The sequence below is a fragment of the Canis lupus genome, chromosome 38 (genome assembly GCF_048164855.1).
Source record: "Canis lupus baileyi chromosome 38, mCanLup2.hap1, whole genome shotgun sequence".
Lineage (NCBI taxonomy): Eukaryota > Metazoa > Chordata > Mammalia > Carnivora > Canidae > Canis > Canis lupus.
The window spans coordinates 6,212,363-6,235,194 of NC_132875.1; the positions used below are offsets into that span (position 1 = coordinate 6,212,363).

Here is a 22,832-nt window from a genome sequence, read left to right on the forward strand (position 1 = left end):
AAAAAACTCCCCGCCTCTCATCATCCCTCAAACAGTTAATGAATATAAACTCCCACTAGAAGCTCTAGAGAGGCACCCACTATTTTAAAAGTCAAGGAGAATAGTAATGGTAAGAAATAGTTCATATCATTGCATTCAGATAGTTAATACATTCAGGTTTTGTGTTAAGGGGAGTACCTTACACCTGCTCTAAAGGTTTTTTTTTTAAATACTAGCACACATATATATTCCAAATTCAGACAGGGCTGTACGCACACTAGGAACGCAATCTGAAGAGCACTACCTTATTAGAGGAATTCCCTTTCCTACTTTCAGAGGAGGTCCCCTCTCCCATCCTCTCCCAACGCCACCAAAAACTGGCACCCACTCGAATTCACTTCCCGAGGAAAAGACCCACTCTGAGAACTGAACTTAGGCAAGGCACTTTGCTTATCAGTAAAGAAGGGGAGTTGTGCTAGAGACTTCCAAGGTTCCCCTATAGCCTGTGGATTAGGGGATCCAAGCTAATCTAATTCTCCACTACACCTCCTCGGGAAGCTGGTATACACACACACACACACACACACACACACACACACACACCGGAACCGGTGCACAGCCCCCCACCACCACACTGTAGGCCTTGATTCCCCCAGGGACACCCCGCTTACCGAGAAACACACACCCCCACACCACACCAACCCAGAAGGAGAGAGAGGCAGGACTCTCCCTCCCTCAGCCAGGCAGTCTCCTGAGGCTGCTGACATCACAAAGGTGTCAACTGGCAACCTCATTGTCATGTGGCTCTCCCCTGGCTCCCCTTCACTCGCAAACGCAGGGAAAGGGTGAGACCTTTCAGAGCAGCCAAGCGGGCAAGCTTCCAGCGGCAGTCTGGGAGTGAGCAGTCGGCAGAGCCACCAAGCCGGGCGGCGGGGCATTGGGCCTCGCGTTTCAACTTCTGTTCAGTTCTCCTGTAATGGAAAATTGCTTTGCACAAAGCTAGGGTGTTACAGTTCTTTCCAGCGCCCCTCCCCCCCACCCCGCCCCTCGGCAGCCTTCTGAACAGAGGGACAGCGCCCGCAGGAAGGTGGAAGGAGGGTAGTTGCGGCTTCTTACTATGTCCCTTGCTTCAGGCCCTGGGCCCGGGTGGTTACTCTTTTCCTTTGGAATGGGACTGGTATCGGGGTCAAAGTGTCCAAATAATTGTCAGTGTCAAGCCCAGGAAGTGATCTGCACAGGGATCCAGTTAGCCGAATACCCCCCTGATGTACCCCTGAACACCCGGAGGCTGTACCTGAATGATAACCGCATCACCTTTTTGCCAGCGATGAATCTAGGACTCCTCAGTGACCTTGTTTACTTGGACTGTCGGAATAACCTGATTCGCGAGGTGATGGATTATACCTTCATCGGGGTCTTCAGACTCATCTACCTCGATCTCAGCTCCAACAACCTAACCTTGATCTCCCCATACAGTTTCTCCATGCTCAGCAACCTGGTGCAGCTGAACATCTCCAACAACCCTCACTTGTTCTCCCTGAACAAGTATACCTTTGCCAACACCAGCTCTCTGAGATACCTGGACCTCAGAAACACCGGCTTGCAGACCTTGGACAATGCTGCCTTCCAAAACCTCCTAACTCTACAAACCCTGTATCTGAGTGAAAACCCGTGGAAGTGCAACTGCTCCTTCCTGGACTTCACCATCTACTTAATAGTGTCCCATCTGAACCATCCAGGTGAGGGTTTGACTGGGTGTGGGGACAAGAATGTGACGGAGGAGGAGGAATTAATTCCAGAAAAGGTAAAGTCAAAAGATGGTCAGGATGGGAGAAAACTCTGAGGTAAGCTGATTGAAAGCATTCTTATTGCTCTGCAGGATCCATCCTTGGGTTGACTCAGGAGGCAATGAGTCTGTAACTGCAAAGTAAGAAATTCAGGGTCACCGTAGTCCATGGGTGGACTATTTCAATCTGTTGGATTCAGTGACTGAATTTTTCCAGGATCCAAAAGTAAATTCAGTCATGAGTAGGCCATAGAGGATCCAACAGTATGATGTACAGAAGAGAAAGTTCCATAGAGGTAGGGGGAGGGCCACAGGAGCTCCCTAGACAGTGAGAGTGCCCCCCAGTAAGGGTGAGCATGCATCCGTCAACAGCTCACCAGCGCCCACTATGTCCAGCAGGAGGTTTCAATCTCACTGGCAGATTCTCAAGTCTTACCTGGTAGATTTCCAAGCCAGTGCTGCCAGGCTCTCCACTGTCCCCACCCCTCTGCCGTGGTCCCTGGGGCACTCCAGTGTCTCAAACCCCTCTTCTTTTCAGTGACTTTACTGTCCCATCCTTTATCCTCCCATTATCCCACTTTATCAGTATCTCCTTCACTCAGGACCTCAAGGAAATGTGAATCATTCCTCATAGAAAGCCCAGAGCCACTGATGTAATCTGGCAAAATTGGACTTTGGGCTCAAAGCCTGTCCAAACCATGTCTTCTCTCCCTTCCCTGAGTGTCTGTTCTTGAAGATATTTTCATGCATCGGCACCTTCTGAAACTTCCACCATGATATCTTGCCCAGGTTGGCAAAGGCCCAGAAAGATTCCTAGCCAAAAATGATAAGCTTTAAGGGGATCTGGGGGAGAGGGCATTGAATGGTGGCAGCAAGTGAAAATGTGCCCTTCTGGCCCTCCTTCCAATGGTCGGGTCTTAACATGTCTTCCAGGCAGGGCCTGGACTATGGTAAGGCAAGCGAGCCTCCTGGGATGCAAGATTCAGGGAGATAGTAAGAGCGGGTGGCTTTCTCACATTTGGCGCCCTGGGCACCTGGCCCTCAAGCTGAGCTAGAATAAATCAAAAGGAAAGAACTTCATCAGACGTATCTTCTTAAGAATACTGATCATGAAAGAACAGAGGAACAGTTATCTTGGCTAGGTTGCCTTACCTCTCCAGAGAGAATGTCTTCTACTTTTCTCAATGACTGGTGCATTCAATGTGATTCTCCTGTCAATGTTCATGTAACTAGCCCATGGAGAGCTTCATCTTCTCCTGTCCCCTGCCCACCATAAGTATATATTTTCCTTGAGCAGAGCCCACCAAGTAGTCAGAAGGACCTCCTACCCTAGCTGAAAAGGGCGACATGGCTTGGCTTCTCCCGTAGTCCCTAAGCCTACCACTTTACCGGCCATCAAATCTCCCTCAATCAAAATTCTGCTTACAGAGTCGTGTCTTCTCAGAATGCTCAGCTCAGGCTGACTGCTTTGGACTCCTTGACTCATTTCATTCCGGGATTGAATAGGATTATAAACCAGATCTGTTTCACTGTGCGTTTTAAAAAACATCAGAAGCGGGTATCTATCTTGTCAAGCCCATGAGTTCCTCATGAATGAAGAGTCTGTCTTTTGAGATAGACAAATCTTTTAGTCGCTGGCCAGTGTGAGCCCCCTCCCTCAACACGCACCCACAACAACTGGTCTGCTCATCTCTCTCTGTTGTTTGGTGGCCTAGCGGAACCCGCCCAGGCCACTTCATGCAGAACTATGGTCTCATTGCCCTGGCTAACAATTGTTATCTCTTAAAAACACTAATGAGCCCAAGGTTAGTCATAGAACAATTTATCTTTGTAGAGAGCTTTGCAGCTGCTAGAGTTTTCTCACACATACTGTCTCATTTTCTTTACTTTGAGTGTAATACCAACCCTTAAATTTTGTTCCCTGGGCCTGTGGAAGAGGCTAGGATTGGTATTTTTAACCCTATCACGTGGATGAGAAAATAGACTGACCCAAAATCACATGGCTAGTAAATAGCAAAAAAAAAAAAAAAATTTTTTTTAATCTTCTGATTCTGATTCGTCTTTTTTCATGAGACTACTAGATCTTAAATCCCCAAATTACATGATAACTGTGATCCTATAAGTCAGCTTAGTTATAAATATAAGTCATGTTAGAAGCATATGGCCACGGCATCTAAATTACAGCTTTATTTCCTATCTGACTACACATGGAGCTCACCCAAGATCATTTCCGTTGGCTAATGAGCTCTAGCCAATGTAAACTCATCACAGGCCTGCACTCCTCCTATAAGTCCAAGTTCACCCCGACCCACCCAAACTCCCAGAGAAGGAGCCCAACCTTTGCATCTCAGTCAGTCTGGTTGTCCGTTCCCACACATACATACACATACAACATCACAAACATATGCATAAACACAAGGGCAAACACACATACATATTCCCATATACATACAAGCACGAAGATGTGCCCCCACACACACATACTGTATATGTGTACACATATACACAGCTACTCACACACAATCACCCACATATTACACATACATAATGCACATACACACATTCAACGTGTAGATACATACCCGTACATGAAGGGGCACACATATACACATAAAATTGAACGCATACACAGTAGAATTCATTAGGTGCTTTTCTTGCCCTTTAGCCCTCAACATAATGGAAGATTTATTTTGTATGACTCTCACATGATTCATGCCCCTGATAAGTGGAAATATCTTTGCTACGGACAAACACTAAAGCACAGGCTCACCTATTAGACCACACCTGCTATAGAAAGGTGATCTTTGGCATGTTCTAGAATGGAGAGTACATATCTCGCCATGTACCACACTGCAAGATATAAGAAGAATCTCTCTGAAATGAGCTGAGTACATGGTTATTTATAAAGAAGAATCCAAATTAAAGATGGCTTTCCCTTTAGATCCAGGAAGATACTGAACATTAGCATTGGGAGATTTTCCCTGTGGTCCAGTATTAAGGTGAGCAAGATAATAGAGGGGCAGGATATAGATCCCTTGAATAGCAAGGCAGTGAAGTAAGGAATTTCCATGCTACCACTTAGTTCATCTGTTCATCCATTTAAATATTTATTGAGTCCTATTATGCGCCAAACAAGTGCTCATGGAGGGAACCTTGAACTGTGTGTGGAGACTCACATGACTATGATCATTTGCACCATATATGTCTCCTGGTCCAGTAAGGTACAGCAGAACTAACCCCACTGGACAGAGCAGGACAAAAGAGGCCTCCATATGCCTTTTGGGTAGAGGAGGCACTTGGGAGAGCTTCAGTTGCAGGTGGGGAATGGCAACCACCCTGCAGGGAGGGGAGCCCAGTGTTAAAGAGCTCAGGTTGGAGTGAAACAGACCTGAATTATAACCCTAGCCCTGCTGCCTGCTATTTGTAGGATATCTGAGAAGTTACTTAGCCTCTCTGAACCTCAACTTCCTCATCTTTCAGACAGGTATAATAATAGAGCCAACCTGCCTAGGCTGCTGAGATGAGAACGCTTACAAACTTCCATTAGTATTGAGTCTTGCACACCAAAAAGCATTCAATAAACAAATGGTTGGCAGATGTGGGAAAGATACACGGTACTTAAGAGAATAGCAGACATCAGTCAGGTGATCCCTGGGATAAGCAGTAGACTTCAGGAAGTTTCAGCACACAAGGAACAAGAGGACAGTGTGCCCTGTCTGGTAAACATGACTATAGGGATGCATGGTGGGGGGAGGCGGGGGGAGGGAGGGATATAGATAGGATGTTGAAAAGTGATCAGCAGGTCCCAGGGCTCTAAATCCTGGGAAAATGGGACAGAGGGAGTCTTAGAGGGAGCTGGGTATTAGGCAAGTTATGAACACAAGAGTTCAGACTGGGGAACAAAACCAGAAGGCCAAATCAAGGCTTGATCTCAGCCTAGATCATAAGACTCAGGGCTTTGCCAGTAGTAGTAGCAAAGTGATTCTGAATCACCTGAATTTGGAACTGAAGTTCTACCTAAAGACAAACCCCACTTCCAGCAACAGGTGTAGACATGCAGACAGCTATCAAGGGATAAAGGCAAGGAGGTCCAACTGTGGTATAAGAAGTCACCTACATGGTGTGATTTTGTTATTTGAAGAGGACTTTCCCCCATCCACTGTCTACCACTGAGCTAAAATTAGCCATTAGAGGTTTATCCCTTTGAGTCCCAAAAAGTGCTCAAATTTGGAAGAGGACCCTACAAAATATATGAACCCTGGGGCTGAATAATACCAGTGTCCCCAAGCCTTTCTCAGCTCTCATATCAGAGGCAGAAGTGAATTCTTGAGAAATACAGTTAGCTAAAATTAATTCGGCAACAGAGGGGAACCTTGAAGGAAGCCAAGGTCCAGGAAAGAAATGGGGAGATCTTAAAACAAAAGATATGAAGGCAGTAATATGTGCCTCCCCCATGTCACATGTTGACTCAGTTCACCCCCATAAAGGGCCTGTGGGGAAGGCTAAACTGTTTTATTCACCTTTTTTCATCATAAAGCTATACTGAATAGGAATATCAAAATTTTCCCACACTAGCAAGAAATTTGGTGCTATTATCAAAGGTCTTCATCAAAAAAAAAAAAAAAAAAACAACCCTCTGATGGTATACTCACCAGATGCACTGAAAACTGTTCCATCTTCAAAAAGTTCACATACTCACTTTGCAAACATGAAAATCACAGCAGAAACAGGGGTGAGTAATAAAGTGCTGGTCACCAGGACGCTCTAATCAATGCAGAGTTAAAAACAGACCCACAGATTCCATTTTCTTTATGGCTTGGTCAGCAGATAGGAGGACTAATTCCTGGCTGGGACTGTAATTTCCCAGGCATTAATGCTCTTTGAAGGTGAGAGTGGCAATTGAACTCTTCCCAGGATAGAACTGCCTAGTAGGACAGGGTTGAGCGCCTCCAAAGATGCTCTCAAAAATGCACAATTCTAAGCTCCTGGACATAAGGATCCTGGACTCCATCCTCTCTTCTCCCACAGTCTCGTCTAGTGCTATCCAACAAAAGTCTCTGCTGCAGTAGAAATGGCCTATATCTGTGCTGTTCAATATGGTAGTCACTAGCCTCACGTGGGTATGGAGTTCTTGAAATTAGGCTAGAGCAACTGAGGAACTGAATTTTTAATTTTTATGTTGTTTTAAATTATGTGAGTAGCCCCATGAATGGCCACTGGCCACCATATTAGGGTAGCCTTTTTTTAAAGATTTTATTTATTCATGAAAAACACAGAGAGAGAAAGGCAGAGACACAGGCAGAGGGAGAAGCAGGCTCCATGCAGGCAGCCCAATGTGGGACTCAATCCTGAGACCGCAGATCACGCCTTGAGCCAGGGGAAGGTGCTCAACCGCTGAGCCATCCAGGTATTCCTTGGGTAGCCTTTTAATATAAGATGCTTGAGATGGAACTTTAAAATCCTGCCTCCTAAAAAAAAAATCTCACCTCCTCACAAGTAAGTGGCTATAGAGCCAAGCCCAACACGGAGATCTCCTGACATCCAGATTCAGTGTTTTCCCCTCATGCCATGACTCTTCTTACTCTAGATACATCCCCGTCCATTTGACTCTGAAATATTTGTTGTATGATCATTATATGCCCAACATTTTGGGCATAATGCTGGGGTGCTTTCATCACAAAGACGTCATAATTCCCATCTTTCATAAGACAATCTTGGGATACAAGAGAGAGAAAATGCAATTGAAAGCCAAGAAGTCCTGGAGCGCATGGGTGGCTCAGTCAGTTAAGCATCTGCCTTTGGCTCAGGTCATGATCCTGGGGTCCTGGGATCAAGCCCCACGTCGGCGGGTGGCGGGGTTCCCTGCTCAGCAGGGAGTCTGCTTCTCCCTTTCCCTCTGTCCCTCCTCCCACTCGTGCTCTCTCTCTCTCACTTGCTCTCTCTCTCTCAAGTAGATGAATGGAATATGAAAGAAGAAAGAAAGAGAAAGAAAGAAAGAAAAAAAGAAAGAAAGGAAAGAAAGAAAGAAAGAAGAAAGAAAGAAAGAAAGAAAGAAAGAAAGAAAGAAAGAAAGAAAAGAAAGAAAGAAAGAAGAAAAGAAAGGGAGGAAAGAAAGAAAGACAGGCAGCCAAGAGGTCCTGTCCTGGTCCCCGCAATGCACTGTGTGATGTGGGGCAAGTCACTTTCCCTCTGAGACTCACTTGTCTTTGAAATAAAAAGGTAGTAGGATTAGATACTCTCTAAAGCCCATCTAGCTGGTAGTCTATGGACATAAATAGAAAGACAAGGTGCACCTAACTGTGGGAGAAGAGCAGGGATCAGCAGACGGGGTCCCAAATGGGCAGTGCAATGATCGATGCTGAGGCGGAGGCACTCCTGGAGAAGCAGTCCACAGTCACATAATTAGGACACGCACATAATTCGGAAGTAGGCAGTCTGGAACCCCTGCACTGTCCTACCTCCTGTCTACTTGACTAGAACAGTGCGTCCATCCCCAGGAGACTCGATGCCCTAGACTGTCCTCCCAGACCTGGCCTCCTCAGCCAGTGGTTTTCAAATTCCAATGAGCACAGGAGCCTCAGGCCCCATATCCAGAGATTCTGGTTTTGGACTGTGCAGATCATTAGACCATATTTTGAGAAACCCTATGACAATGACTTCTGTTCTAGATCTATAGTGGCTGCTCCCACTGGTGAATAAACTGATTTGCACTGAGATGTTAGTGGCTAATAATGTTTTGACATGTCTCCCTCAAGGAGCATTTGCAGAAACAGAGTTCAGAAAGTGACAGACTACCAGGGGTAGAAGCGGGAGTAGTTTGGGGACAGAGTGTCCCTCTGTCAGCTCTTAAATTATAGTCCTTAAACAATCCTGGGTGACCCGATGGGGGGGTGCCCACGAATCAAAGAGGAATCTGGGCAGGAGTGCTACAGAGGCAGCGGACAAAGCCACTCGGGGACATCTGCGGGGAGCAGATGGGTTGGGTCATATGCTGTTTCAGGTCCACGTCATCTTGAGGGCATTTTGAGCAGAGAACATCTTCGTTTCATTCCAGCGCTACTTCATCCTGTATTCAAGGCTGCTGTAATAGGATAATGGCCCCATTTCAACCCACCAAGTACAAAGTCATCTACAACTGTGCCAAGACTTAGATTTCCGGAATGAATTCAGGTCCTCACACTCTTCCACTATTAATGCTAACCCATCTTCTCCACCAGAGAAATTGCTGCAGGGACCAGACACCCAGAAAGGGAACAGCTGGGCAGCAGACATTTCCAAGGCCGTCAGCTGCTCTGCCAGCTTGTCTCTCCCTCCTTCTCACAAACACCCTGCTGAGAGCCAGAGGAGCAGCCTCATGAGGGCAATAAGGGGGCTAAGAGGAGTGCAAGTGGGTCAGTGATCCCTAAACTACCCAGAAAAGCCAAGGAGGGATGGGGTGGCAAGCACGTGCAGCTTAGGAAGGATCCTGAGTAATTCTCACACACTCTTGAGCTCAACCCACTTGAAATCCCTGAAAGTAGGTGACCCAAAGTCCCTTCAAGTTCAAAAATGCCAGACCTCTGTGCATGGCCTCTCTGGTCACCCAGCACCACTCAGGCTTCTGGAAGGCAGCTGTGCAAGGCTGGCCAAAGCAGCCAACTTCAGTTTCCTTATCTCTAGAAGTGAAGAGCTCTCCAGCCTGGAGATAATCCAGCAGAGTGTGGATGTGGCTAGAAAGAGAAACAGGGATCCAGCCATGAAGGGCCTTTGAAGGATTTTCTGGGGAACATGCAGTACATCCTGAAAAGTTCTGGGAGGCAGGTGAGCCTGGATGCAGGGCTAGGAGGCTCCTGTGGGCATCCAGGTAAGGGAGGAAGATGGTCTATGGCAGCAGATGAAGAAGTCTAGACAGGTCAGAAGGAACCATTTCAAAGGTAGAAGGAATAGGACTCGGGACTGAACCAGACCCTCCCAAGTTCCCAGTCCTCCTTTCATGACTTCTGGCAAGTTCTAAGTAATTAATAGATATGTATATTTAACATTTATCTTCCCTGATAGTAAGGTCTATGAGAGCAAAGAACATGTCTGAAGCTTCAGAAACTAGTTCAGGGCCTGACACAGGAAAAAGGCTCAATAAATATTTATTGAGAAAAATCAATGAGCAAATGAGATGTGGAAAATAACAGAAAAGAATTGGCTTCAATGGCTCTGGAGGCTTCCCTGAGATAGACACTCTTGGAGGAAGGGTAGTGAGGAGCTTAGGGGAGAACATGTCCCATCTTGAGCGTGTTGAGTGGGAGGGGCCCCGTGAACCAGGAGGCCTTTGAACATTCTGGCCTGAAATCCAGAAGAATAGAATACATATTTCAGAATCATCAGCTCACTGGTGATCATTGAAATCAAACAAAGGATGAGATAAGCCAGCAAAGGAGTTTAGAACAGGGGCAGGGGGTGGGTAACAGGGCAAGGACAGAAGCTTTGGGGAATGCCAACATACAGAAGGGCCAAGAAGAGCCACGCACAAGGTGTCCTGGGCAGAAGCAGCCAGGCAAGAGAAACGAAATCAGAGAAAGGTGGACTCACAGAAGCCAAGAAAAGAGTTTCAAAGAGTGGAAGCAGGTCAAGTAAGGATTGAAAAGTGTCCATCAGATTTAGCTACCAAGAGGTCCCTGATGTCTTGGATGATTCCCATGGCATGGAGGGAGTGGACACCAGAGCGCAGTGAGCTACACAATGAATAGCAAGGAAGAAAAGAGGTGCAGAAAAAAATGTAAACTTGGGGCACCTGGCTGGCTCAGTTGGTGGAACATGCAACTCATGATCTCAGGGTCGTGGGTTCGAGCCCCACATTGGGCATAGAGATTACTTGAAAAAAATGTAAACTCTTCTAGGGAGTTTGGCTGTGGACCGAGGAGCTAGGGCGATAGATGGAGGGGAACTGTACAAAGCGGGTACTTATTTTCTTAGGAGCAAAGAGGTCCATGGAGGTGTTTATCTGCTGCTGAGAAGAGTCGATGCAGGGCAAAGACACAGGACAAGGAGAGTAACTGATGGGGTAAAGCCCCTGGGGAGGCGGGAGTGAGTGGACTCCAGAATGAAATGGAGGGTCAGCCTCAAACAGGAAAAGGTCCCTCCTCTGGGGCTGTGGAGAAGGAAGCGAGGGCAAGCGCACATGGCATAACTGTGAGGACATGGGGCAAAGGAATCGAGGGGCCTGCCCGAGAGTCCCTATTCTACTTTCAGTGAGATAAAAGACAAAGGATGACTTTATATCTAGAAGAGTACACAAGTTTCACACGCTGTTCTCTATGATGCTTTGGTAGCACCAGCCCAAGTAGGTGATCCTAAAATATCCCTTTGTTCTCAAGAGGATCATACTCCCCGTTGAACAGGCAAAACCAAGATGGGCTCTGGATTCAAACTACCTGGTTTTCCATCCTGCCTCCATCACTTACCAGCTGGGCCGCAATCTACACAAGAACCAAGCTCCTCGTCTATAAAACGGCGATAGGTTCGTGCCTATTTCTCGGGTTGTTGTGCTGATTAAATGAAACGACCCAGATGAAAGTTTTAGAAATGCACGTAGTAATGTTCAGCTAATGTTAGCTACTGTCATTGCCGTGACAATTCCTGGTGGTGACTGCGAAAGCCACACGGGGTGCAGAGAAGGGGGACAGCCATGTGGGTTGACCGAGACAGACAGGGTAAGTCCTGCTGTGGTGCTGCCCTCCGTGTGCTTGCGTGCACTGTCCGCAGAGAGTCCAATTTCGGCGGGGGTGAGGGGGAGCTAGAGCTTTTGGGGTGGGAGTGGGTGTTTTAAAACCTTCAAAATGACAGCATTATATTTTTAAAAATGAAATGCGATGCTTAGCCCATACACGGTGATTTTTTTTTTCTTATCAGAACAGTGATAGATTTGTCCTTCCCCTCAACCCAAATAAAAGAACAGCTAATTATGTCTGATACATCCGATTAAAATGTAGTGAGGACTAGGATGAGTCATGTTAACAAACCCTCACAATTTTCAATATCTTCTTCCAACAGCTACGATGCTTGGGCCACAGCATGTGGCTGAGGTGAGGCACAGGCCTTGTTGACTGATCTGACATCCGCACGGGGTGGGGAGGAGCTGGGCCTGGCCCCTGAGTTCTCCTGTTCCACTAACAGTTACTGAGCATCTACCAGGTGCCAAGGCCCGAGCATACAGCTGAGAACAGAAACAGATGTGCCGTCACAGAGCTTCCACTCTAGTGGGAAGGGAATAAATAAGCAATTAAGCATAGGACTTGATGTCAAGGGACAATAAGAGGAAAATATGGGAAGAGAAAGGAGAGAGTGTGTCTGGGATGGAGGACAAGGCAGATTGTTTCTGTTGGGTGGTGCCGAGGAGGTGACATTTGAGCAGAGAACTGAGTAAGGTAAGGAGACAAGCTGTGGAAATAAGATGTGGGGGAAGGGAACTTTCTAGACAGAGGGAAGAGCAAATGCAAAGGCCCTGGGGTCGAATGAGCATGCTTATCTTAGAGGGTGAGCAGAAGGGAGACAGATGAAGGAAGGAGACAGAAAATTAGCAAGAGGCCAGGTCAGTTAGGACCTCTAGGCCAATGAGAGGCTTTCAATTTTGTTCCTGAGTGTGACAGGAAATCACGAAAGGGTTTTGAGCAGGGAAGGGGCATGACCTAGGACCTGCAGAGGGCTCCCAATGCTGGGTGGGGAGAGACTGAGGGCAGAGCAGGGACACAGATGAGGAGGGCTGTCACAGCTCAGGTGAGGGAGGATAGTGGCCTGGACCAGGGTAACGGTCCAGATGATGGGAAAATATAAGAATTGGGATGTGTTTGGAAGGTAAGACTAACAGGAATGGCTCGTGGTTTGAGACACGGCTCGTGATATGAGAGAGGAAGCAAGGAGAGCTCCCAAAGTCTGTGTGGGTGACCGGTGATCGGTGGTGCCCTGCTGCTACTGAGCTTTTCTAAGTTGCCTGTTATCCATGAGGACCACTGTTCTACTACCTTCCCTACCTGGGATTTTCCAAGCAGATGGGTAGTTATCTATCTATCTATCTATCTATCTATCTATCTATCTGTCATCTATCTATCATCTATCTATCTAAGAGTGAGTTAGGGCCCCTGGGTGGCTCAGCGATTGAGTGTCTGCCTTCAGCTCAGGGCATGATCCTGGGGTCCTGGGATCCAGTTTCGGACTGGGCTCCCCATAGGGAGCCTGATTCTCCCTCTGCCTGTGTCTGCCTCTCTCTGTGTGTCTCTCATGAATAAATAAATAAAATCTTTAAAAAAAAAAAAAAGGAAAGAGTTAGAGAGAGAGAGCACAAGCCAGAAGAGAGGCAGAGAGAGAAAGAGAAGCAGACTCCCCACTGAGCAAGGAGCCCCAAAGCTAGGCTCAATCCCAGGACCCCAGGCACCATGACTTGACCATGACTGCTTAGCCAACAGAGTCCCCCAGGCGACCCCAGATGGATAGTTACTAAGCAGGCCCAGCTTTAGACCCAACTGAGCAGAAACTAGCATTTGCCTTTAGCTTCCAAGAACCACCTGGCTCCATCCCCCAGCCCAGCCATGGAGCTGGCTCCCTGCCCCATCAAAACCTTCCTCAAGGAAGATGACAGCATGGGTTCCCCCCGGGGAAGGGGCTTCTGTTGTTAGCTTTTTTTTCACAAGACCATACTCTTTAAGCCTTATTTGGTTGGCAGGATGGAAGGTCTATCTCCTGCTGGCAGCATTCTGGGTACATAAGACAAGTGCGTAAGGAGGTATTATGAGGGAAAGGGGTCTTTGCACCTGCACATCATGCCCATATACAACCATTTGTCCAAAAGGCCAGTCCTGTAGCCTCGAGCACCTCTAAAGCACAGGAACAATCGGGTTGAACTTGCTGGATTTGAAGGGCTTTCCTGTAATGTTCCAAGAGGCTATGAATCAGTTTTAACCTTTACCAAAATATAGACTCTTTAACCAAGGGGGGAAAATGTATTAGAGAAGAATTGTAGTGCCTAAGCCCAAATCATCCAAACCTTTAAGTTTTCATGCCAGGGCTGGTTTAGACCAGGAATCAGCACTGCTTTCTATAAAAAGCCAGATAGCAAATATTTTAGGCTTTGTGGATCTCTGTTGCAACTCCTCGATTTTGCCATCTGTAACCTGAAAGCAGTCATAGAAAATACATAAATAGGGGCGCCTGGGTGGCTCAGTCAGCGAAGCATCTGCCTTCAGCTCAGGGCATGATCTCAAGGTCCTGGGGTCACATCACGCTCCCTGCTCAGCTGGGAGTCCGCTGCTTCCTCCACCCTTCTGTCCCTACTTCTGCTCGCTCTCTCTCTCTCTCTCTCTCTCTCTCGTGTGTGCCTCTCTCCCAAATAAATACCTAAAAAATGAAATATGTAAGTAAATGGGCATGGCTGTGTTCCAATAAAAACGTATTTGGAAAAACAGGCTGCAGGCTGGATCTGGCCCATGGAGTTTGTGGAACCTGGGCTCACGCCATCCAGAGGAGACAGACAGGTGATGAGCTCTAGATAGGAAAGGTAGAAGCCAATGCTCAGAGGACCCCGCATGCGGGTCTGAGAAGGGGGCCTTTCTGGCTGGTTGACTTTGGTGGTGTTGGGCTGCTGTGTGGTCCAATCTAGGTTCCCCCCCAGAGAGTCATTTCCTCCGGGCCACCCAGAATGTAGACAAACATAACAGTGGTCCCTTCAAATTCCAGTCGGGAACTGGTCCTAAACCACGAGGCCAAAGACACAAGGGTTTAAGAACTGCTTGTGTGAGATCAGATCAATGAACCTACCCATTCTCCCCTGTATGCATTCAACAGACATTTATTGAGTATCTACTGTGTGCCAGGCACTAGGCATACGAAGCCAAACAAAGAGGGCCTCTGCTCTCAAACAGTTCTCTAGTACGAATTGGGGACTAGTACTGGGGACCTTTGATGCCATGCCTGCAACACCTGCATCCTCACTTGTCCCCGTCCACATTCACCCTCCCTTCTCTCTCTGCAGCATCAGAGGACAGAGGAGTCTCTCCTTCCAGTTCAAGGCTGTCTTTCCTCCATTTGGTCCTGGGGACCACCTCTTCCTGACTCCTCCAGGACTTCACACCCCGTGGCTCACTGAATCCTCACGAGGGATGAGGGATTAATACTTATCTGGCATAAATGAGTCCAAGGAGGCAAGGGATTAGCTGACCTGCCTTTGGCCTTCTATCTCCCCAGGTTCACTAGCCTCTAGCCGAGCATGATATCAATGACATTGACCCCAAGGGGTATTAACAACAAGTAACATTTCATTCATTCAACAAACATGCTTTGAGCTCTAGTATGGGTGAAGTGCTGTTCTAGGTGTTGAGGGTACAACAGTGAACCACGCAGACAAAACCCCGTGTCTCATGGAGCTCTTAATCTAGTGGGAAGAGGCAGACAAAGGAGTAGGTCAATCCACTTCCTTGACAAATACACAATGAGCTGGAGAAAAAAAAATGAGACAAAGTACTCTGCATCTAGTACTCTACATCCAAGCAAGCTAGAGTCTACTAAGGAGAAATGGGGGAATCAGGTCTTTCTTGGGGTTCAAGGGGGAAGTCTTAGGACAAAGTGGGTAAGCTGCTAGAAACCAGTGCTGCGCTCTCGGGGGCAGGGACAGCTTAGTGGTGAAGGGAGCCTCCAAACTCCATCCTTCACTGTACGTTGTCACCACAGGGAGGCTCAACCATCCACTCAGCATGGGGGGCTCAGAGCCTGCACTCGACTCCTTGGGAACCTACAGGAGACCACAAGCTGGTTTGTCTTATAATAACTGGGTTCAAACCAGTTTTCTGAATGGGAGACTTCTTGGGCTCCTGCAAAACATGTGATTCTGAGCCACAGAAACCCTTGCTCCTCCAGACACGTGAGTCTGGCAAACAGGTTTCCTGCCTGTGAGTAGCATGCTATGTGTGGAAATAAACAAAGTGGGGAGTCTATGTTTCCTTAGGAACTATTTGCAGGAAGAATTTAAACATTAATGACACCTGTAATCGTACCTGGGAGTTTGAACTGGGACAAGTGCCCTGGGCCCAGGGAATGGGGCTGAGAGACAAGGGGGCCAGTCATCTGTTCCTAATATGAATGAAGGCCCTGGAGTTGTGCAGTTCACAGCAGTACAACAGAACTTGGTAGCCTTTTGTCAGAGGAAAGGAAATCAAGAAAGCCAGAGAGGGAGTACTGATAAACCATTTATTCATTTGGTAGTAGCATGGGAGTAATAACTAAAACTGCCCGGTGGGGTGATCAAGAGTAGAGTTTAATTTTGAAAAGCACCTTCTCTGATGCCCAGCACGCACTCCAAGATCAGTAGATGGGTCTATAGTCTCTAATGTCATCAGGACAGAATAGGAAAAGAATGTTTGATTAACAAACTAATGAAAAGGAAATGAAATCATAAAATAAAAGGCAACAAAGTAGAGAGAAAGAGACATAAAATAAATGGGACAGGTTGAAAACATGTCAGTCTAATGTTAAATTTTTTTTCAAGATTTTATTTATCCATTCATGAGAGACACACAGAGAGAGGCAGAGACACAGGCAGAGGGAGAAGCAGGCTCCATGCAGGGAGCCCGATGCAGGACTCGATCCCAGGACACCAGGGTCATGCCCCGAGCTGAAGGTAGACACTCAACCGCTGAGCCACCCAGGCGTCCCTAACATTAAATGTTAATGGAATAATTACAATACAAACTTTGCTAGATTGGATGGAAAACAAAACCCAGCTACATGCTGCTTATAGAAAACATATGTTAAATATGGGAACATAGAAAGATTAAAAGTAAAAGGATGGCAAAAGATAAACGATGCAAATACTAACCAAAAGATATTTGATGGAGCCTTACTAATGTCAAAGGCAGTAGACTCTAAGGCAGGAAGCATTACTGGAAATAACGAGATGTTGCTCAGTGGAAAGAGGGCAAATCTGCCAGGAGCAGGTAACAGGAGGAACTTTCTACACGTCTAATAACATATCTTCGATATATGTAAAGCAAAACATGACAGAAATATATGAAGTACGTAAATGCACAATCAAAACGGGTGACTTAAAAAAAAAAAAAAAACGGGTGACTTAAACATCCTTCTCCCAGTAGCCAATAGACAATTAATAGACTAGTAGTAACCAAGAAATAATAGTTTTTATAGATTAAAAAGAAAAGTCAGTAAAGATATTAATAAAAAAGTCAAGGGGCGTCTGGGTGGCTCAGTCAGTTGGGCGTCTCCCTTCAGCTCAGGTCATGATCTCAGGGTCCCGGGATCAAGCCCCATGTCGGGCTCCCTGCTCAGTGAGGAGTCTGCTTCTCCCTCCCCCTGCTCTCTCTCTGTCTCTCTCCCTCTGAAATAAATAAATAAAATCTTAAAAAAAAAAAGTCAATAAAGATACAGAAGACCTGTATAAAATCACAACCTAATTGGCATCCACAGAATGACAGAGTCAGCAAAAACAGAATACACACTTTCCAGGGGGGCGGGGCGGGGGGAGGCACATGCAAAATTTACTAAAAATGACTTTATGCTCAACCATAAAGCAAATTCTCAATAATTTTTTAAATATTTTATTTATTTGAGAGAGAGAGAGAGCACACAAGCAGGGGGAAGGGGCAGAGGGAGAGGGAGAAGCAGACTCCCCATGGGGCAGGGAGCCCGATGCAGGGCTCAATCCCAGGACCCTAAGACCATGACCTGGGCCAAAGGCAGGTGCTTAATCGACTGAGCCACCCAGGTGCCCGGCGCCCCCTCAAAACATTTCAAAGGACTGAAATCATGGAGAGGATGTCTCTGGCCATTGTAGAACGATAGAATTCAACAATAAAAATATTACCAGAAAACCCCCCTCAAATTAAGTATTCCTTCAATGAAGGATACGTCTTATTAACAGGAACAAGAATGATCAGACACGGATTTAGGTCTTCAAGAGTTTTGTCTGTCTGCTTGAGAAGAAAAGATATGCTCCTCCTCTGGCAAGCAGCCCCCGAGCGAGGGAGAAGGGAGATTGTCAGAGAGACAGGAAGGGTGCCAGGGCGGGCTCAGGAGGGGCGATCACAGGTGGTCTGAGCTCTGAGGATGAGAGGCCAGCGGGAGTGCTCCTGGGAGCACCACAGTCACACAGACTTTGAAGGACAGGAAGCTCTTGATCCGGGCAAACACTGAAGGAAGAGGTTTTCGACACAGAAAGAGCAGTGTAGCAACGGGCAAGACGGGCAAGACGCAATCAAGGAATTAATAGTTTAATTTGAGCGCAGCCAAGGGTGAGTCACAGACGCGCTAAGAAGCGGGGAGGGTGGTGGAGACATGGAAGGGGGCAGACGCTGGGGGCTCTGAACGCCAGGCCAGGCCGTCTGCATGTCACTCGCAGGCCTACAGGGGAGGCGGAGGAGGGTTTCCAGCCAGAGTCAGCCCCACGGAGAGCTGGGCTTCGGGAAATCTGGCTTGTGTGTGTGAAATAGTCTGGAGCTGGGAAACGGGGGGAGTGGGGTTAGGGGGACCTGCCAGGAGACAAGCGGTCCCCCACCTTGGCAGTGACTGGGAAAAGAAGGCAGCGGTAGGAAAACCCAGGCCTCCCTCCCCGCAGAGCCACCCACATGCCCGCACTTAAGAGCAACCTAACAAAGCCTTAAAATCACTGCTAATTGCCCCTTTCAAGGTAATGCTCCCAAACGGGACGCCGTGTTTCATGTTTAGTCTGACGCTCAAGCCCTGGGCTGAAAGCTGAATCTTCTTAAAATAGAACGAGATAAGCCCTAGGCCCACAGAATCCCACACTTGCCTGTCCCCAACACACCTGTGTATAGTCCCATGTCCCGTCTCTGGAGTCTGGGGAGCTGACCCAAGCCCCGACACCCTCTAGCCAGGCTGAGCGGAGAGAGAGGACCACAGGTGCAATCGTGTGCCTGCCCCCTCCCCCCGACAGAGTGTAATGGAGCCCCCACCCCGTTTCCTGTCCTGAGAGCTCCCCCCTGGGGCAGGGCCCCCCAAGAGGACCGCTTCCTCTCCTCCCCTCTGTAATCTGTGTGCACAGTGGAGGAGACCACTGTGCGTGGCCTTCCAGTCCCGTGTCTACAGCCTCTGCCACCAGCCAGGTCTCCCAGGCATCGCGGCCTTCGGCCGTCTTCCTGAGAGCCACGGCTTCACTGCAGGTGCCCCAGCACAGACGTGAGGCACGGGAACGTTCTCCGGCTTGCAGGGGCCCTGGACGGCGCTCGGCCTGGTCAGCTCCTTCCAGCCACCCAGGCCCAACTGCCTCTCCCTGACCCCGCTCACTTCTGCACGCCTTTCACTAATTCCCCTGCTGCCAGCTCCAGTCCAAACCCGACTTCCCCAACCTCCTTGGTCACCGAGGAGAGGAATGCCTTTGCGTAGCCTGGAGTATCTCCCCGAAAGTTTAGGGGAAGCGTCTGTCCACGCTAGCTTCTTTGTGTCTCCCGCCTCCGCTCGTCTGTGTTTCCTGTACCTCGTCTCCCGCCTAGCTCCTTCAGGTCGTCTAGAAACTCTGGGAGGTTCAGTTTCCTTCTGTGCAAAACAAGGACAGTATCGTGCAGGCCCAAGTCGTGAGAAGAATGAAACAAGACGTTTCGTATATGGCTTAGCATGTAGTCGGGGCGGGGAAAATATTAGCTGCTGTCACAATTTTTAAGCACGATTATCTCAAGCCCTGGTCTCCACTCTGCATTGGAGCTCATTTATGTAATGCCTGCTGGATGTATTTCCCCTGGCACCACACACACACACACACACACACACACACACACACACACACAGGCATTTCTGCATCAGCGCTGCGGAGCATATGGAGCTAGGAACACGCAGGGCTGAGGGCAGAGTTTTGAGTTGTGTGTGCAACACGGAGCAGCGGGCACAGTGGCTTTGCCTCCTCGCCTGTGCCCATGAGGTCCTCTCAATCACCCTGCAAGCAGGTAACGTTCTTTGCATGTGTAAGATGAGAAAATGGGATTCAGAGAGGGAAATAGATATCCTGCCGAGATTCACACAATTAGTAAGTGACAGTCTGTATTTGAGCCCTGGTGTGTCTGGCTCCGGAGCCCACTTTGCTTTCTGTTACACACTCAAGTCCATAGCATTTGACAGAGGGAGGGGCTCAGAGAAGAAGCCAGGCGGCTGAGTCAGCTGCTAAAAAGGACTGAAGACTCAACGTAGATCGTGTGATGAGCCAGTGATGCCAACCTCCCCCCACTGGGAAGCAGAACGGCCTCCCCTACTGCTTATCCCTTCCCCTGAGCTCCCCACACCCCAACTTCTTGAGCGGAGACCACACGGGAGGCACTTCCAGGGAATCTTGTCCCCGCCGAGAGCTGGGCCAGGTGTGATGCCCTCGTGGTCCCTGGCTGGACTGAGGCCTGGGTGAAGGGGAAGGGACAAGGTGCAGGGGAGAGGTGGGAGCCAAGAAGGGAGAGCAGAGAGGGAGGTGACAGGTGTGGGTGGGGGTCTGTGGAGTGTCAACACTCCATGGAGCGCTTGCTTGTTTCCAACCTCCCTGCCCCTGCTATGGTTTCTTGTTCCTTGAGGATCCATAAGGAGCCAAGCACAGGGCTGCTGCGGCGGGGGGGGGGGGGGGGGGCGGGGGGGGGCTCAGTCCGTAAGCCCCCAACTCTTGATTTCGGCTCACGTCATGATCTCATGGGGTCGAGAGACTGAGCTCTGCTAGGGCTCCATGCTCAGCAGGGAGTTGGCGGGAGATTCTCTCTCTCTCCCTCTCCCCCGGCCCCTCTCCACCCTCTCACTCAGATAAATAAATCTTAAAAAAAAAAAAAAAAAAAGAAAAGAAAACAAGAGAAGTCCATTTTCAGGAGGCAACCTGAATGCAGCTACGTCAGAAGGGGGGCGCGGGGGCGAGAAGCAGTGTGGGTGCAGGTGCAGTACTTCTCCACCTTCCTATGCCCACATATCACCTCGTTGACACACAGATTCTGATTCAGGAGCTGGGGGGGGCGGGGGGGCTTGAGATCCTGCATTCATTTATTTATTTATTTTTACAAATTGAATCTTTTAAAGTTTACATTTATTTAGTAGAGCAGAGCAAGAGAGAGGGAGAGCACAAGTGGGGGTGGGGAGGGAAGGGGCAGAGGGAGAGGGAATAGCAGCCCCCCGATGAGCAGGGCTCAGCCCCAGGTGGTGCTGGATCCCAGGACCCCAAGATCACGACCTGAGCCAAAGGCAGATGCTTCACCCACTGAGCCACCCAGGTGCCCCGAGATGCTGCGCATTTCCAATGAGGGCCAGGTACTTGCAGGGTCCACAGACCGCGCCCCGAGTAGCCAGGGTCCAAATGGCCTCTCCGGGTCCCCTTCGGGCCGAGGACCCTGGAGGGGCCTCTCTTTCAGCGCTCTGCCTGCTGTGTTTTTCCTCGTAGATGAGCAAAACGCCACGTGCGTGGAGCCCGCCGAGCTGGCGGGGTGGCCCATCACGCAGGTGGGGAACCCGCTCCGGTACATGTGCATCACGCACCTGGACCGCCAGGACTACATCTTCCTGCTGCTCATCGGCTTCTGCATCTTCTCCGCGGGCACCGTGGCCGCCTGGCTCACGGGCATGTGTGCTGTGCTTTACCAGAACGCCCGGCGCAAGGCGAGCGAGGACGAGGCCGAGGACGAGCACGGCCAGAGGGGGGATGACAGCGGGCGCATCTTCCAAAACAGGGCGGACTCGGGCCAGGACGGGTTCCCTCAGCTGATTTAGCTGCCAGAGACTGCTATCTGACAGGCCTTCCCCGGGCTCCCTCCCTGCCTTCCCTCCCGCCCTCCTCCTCCGCTCCCCCCCGACCCCAGCTGTCTTAGACACCAAAGCCTATTAGTAAGATAAATAAAATATGTGGTGGCCATTTCACAAGTTGGTCCTTTCCTGCTCGACCAGCCCCAGGACACTTCCCTGAGCTCAGCGGGATGGCGTGGAAAAGCCTAGAAAGCTGGTGTATGCATCTAAATGCTCAGGAAGCCCACCCCAAAAGCAGGCCAACTCATGAATATAATGAGCACCTACTATGCCTCTAACTGAAGTGCTGGCAGAGGGATGCGAGAAGCATAAGATTGAGAGGACTTGTCCTCAAAGAGCAAACAACTTGGGATGAGTGGAGATTAATATGAATGAATGAAATGGAGAAAAACACAAGACACAATGACAAGAACTGCCATCAAGAGAACTTGACCAAACATGTCCCCCGGCCAACCTCACGCCCCATCTCAAGATCGTCACTACAGTTCTCTAATACTGACATTAGTTTACAGTGGGACATCGAAGCCCAGGAGAAACAAGGGACTGAGGTCACCCAGCTGGTCAGTAGCACAGCCCACCACCCCAAAGTCCACACACTCTACTTCCCATGAAGCCGCCTCCCCAGGAAATGTTTCCTGACACAGCCCAGGGCTCATCATGCAAGCCGCGGACAAAATGAACTGGGTCATCCCCTACGACAACGTGGAGGGGTCACATGGTCCTTGTTACCCTTGTTTCCCTGAAGCTCAGAGAGGCCAAGTAACCAGCTCAGGATCAAAGAGTTGAAAAGAAGCCGAACGACTGCTGAACCCCAGGCTGCCTGACCCCAAAGCCTGCGCCCTGTGCACTACAAGCTGCTGTCTTTTCTGAGATGTATACCAGTGTGATCCCCAGCCCCACCCCGACTGGTCAGAGGAAGGGAAAGGGAGCAGAAGACAGGGGTGGCCCAACCCAAAGATGCATTCAAGACTCCCACCAAAGGCCCTGCCCATGAAGCCAGCTGTCCCGAAACCACAGGAACCCCACGGGACTCCTGGATCTGTTCAGTGTAGTGGTTAGGAGTCTGAACTCCTGAATCTGGGGCTAGGTTCCTATTCCCGATTCTATCCTTATCCCTGCATGAACCTGGGCTTCCTGCTTGTAATGAGCATGACGACAGAGACCGCCTGGGACTCTCTGTTGATACGGCGCATACGGGGGTGCCTCACACAAAGTAGGGGCTCAGGGACTGTTCATTATCACCTTCTATTGAAACCCCAGCCCACCAATCATTCCTCATCCATTACGTGGACTGTGAGGGGTGACCATGGGCAAGCTATTTCACCTC

General features: G+C 48.9%; 1 protein-coding gene and 1 long non-coding RNA gene across 33 annotated transcripts in view; one reads left to right on the forward strand and one right to left on the reverse strand.

Moving 5' to 3' along the window:
* The window catches only part of LOC140626990 (uncharacterized), a 70,468-nt gene extending 63,088 nt beyond the window's left edge, over window positions 1-7,380 (reverse strand). For 27 of the 31 annotated variants that reach the window (XR_012025965.1, XR_012025960.1, XR_012025966.1 and 24 more), the window contains exon 1: window positions 651-745. This is a non-coding gene — a long non-coding RNA (uncharacterized lncRNA). Of the gene's footprint in view, window positions 1-650; window positions 746-831; window positions 951-7,251 lie in introns of those variants that run through there. The other 4 variants (XR_012025957.1, XR_012025961.1, XR_012025959.1 and 1 more) reach the window with 3 other exon arrangements.
* Window positions 777-21,619, forward strand: LRRC52 (leucine rich repeat containing 52). 2 transcript variants are annotated; one of them, XM_072814941.1, is made up of 3 exons: window positions 777-1,077; window positions 1,305-1,718; window positions 21,147-21,619. In XM_072814941.1, the coding sequence occupies exons 2-3, from the start codon at window positions 1,307-1,309 to the stop codon at window positions 21,470-21,472; spliced, it is 738 nt and encodes a 245-aa protein (XP_072671042.1). In that variant the 5' UTR covers window positions 777-1,077; window positions 1,305-1,306; the 3' UTR covers window positions 21,473-21,619. The 2 variants fall into 2 exon arrangements, with proteins under 2 accessions (XP_072671042.1, XP_072671040.1); XM_072814939.1 differs by having other exon boundaries at window positions 780-1,718.
* The last annotated feature ends 1,213 nt before the right edge of the window (window positions 21,620-22,832 follow it).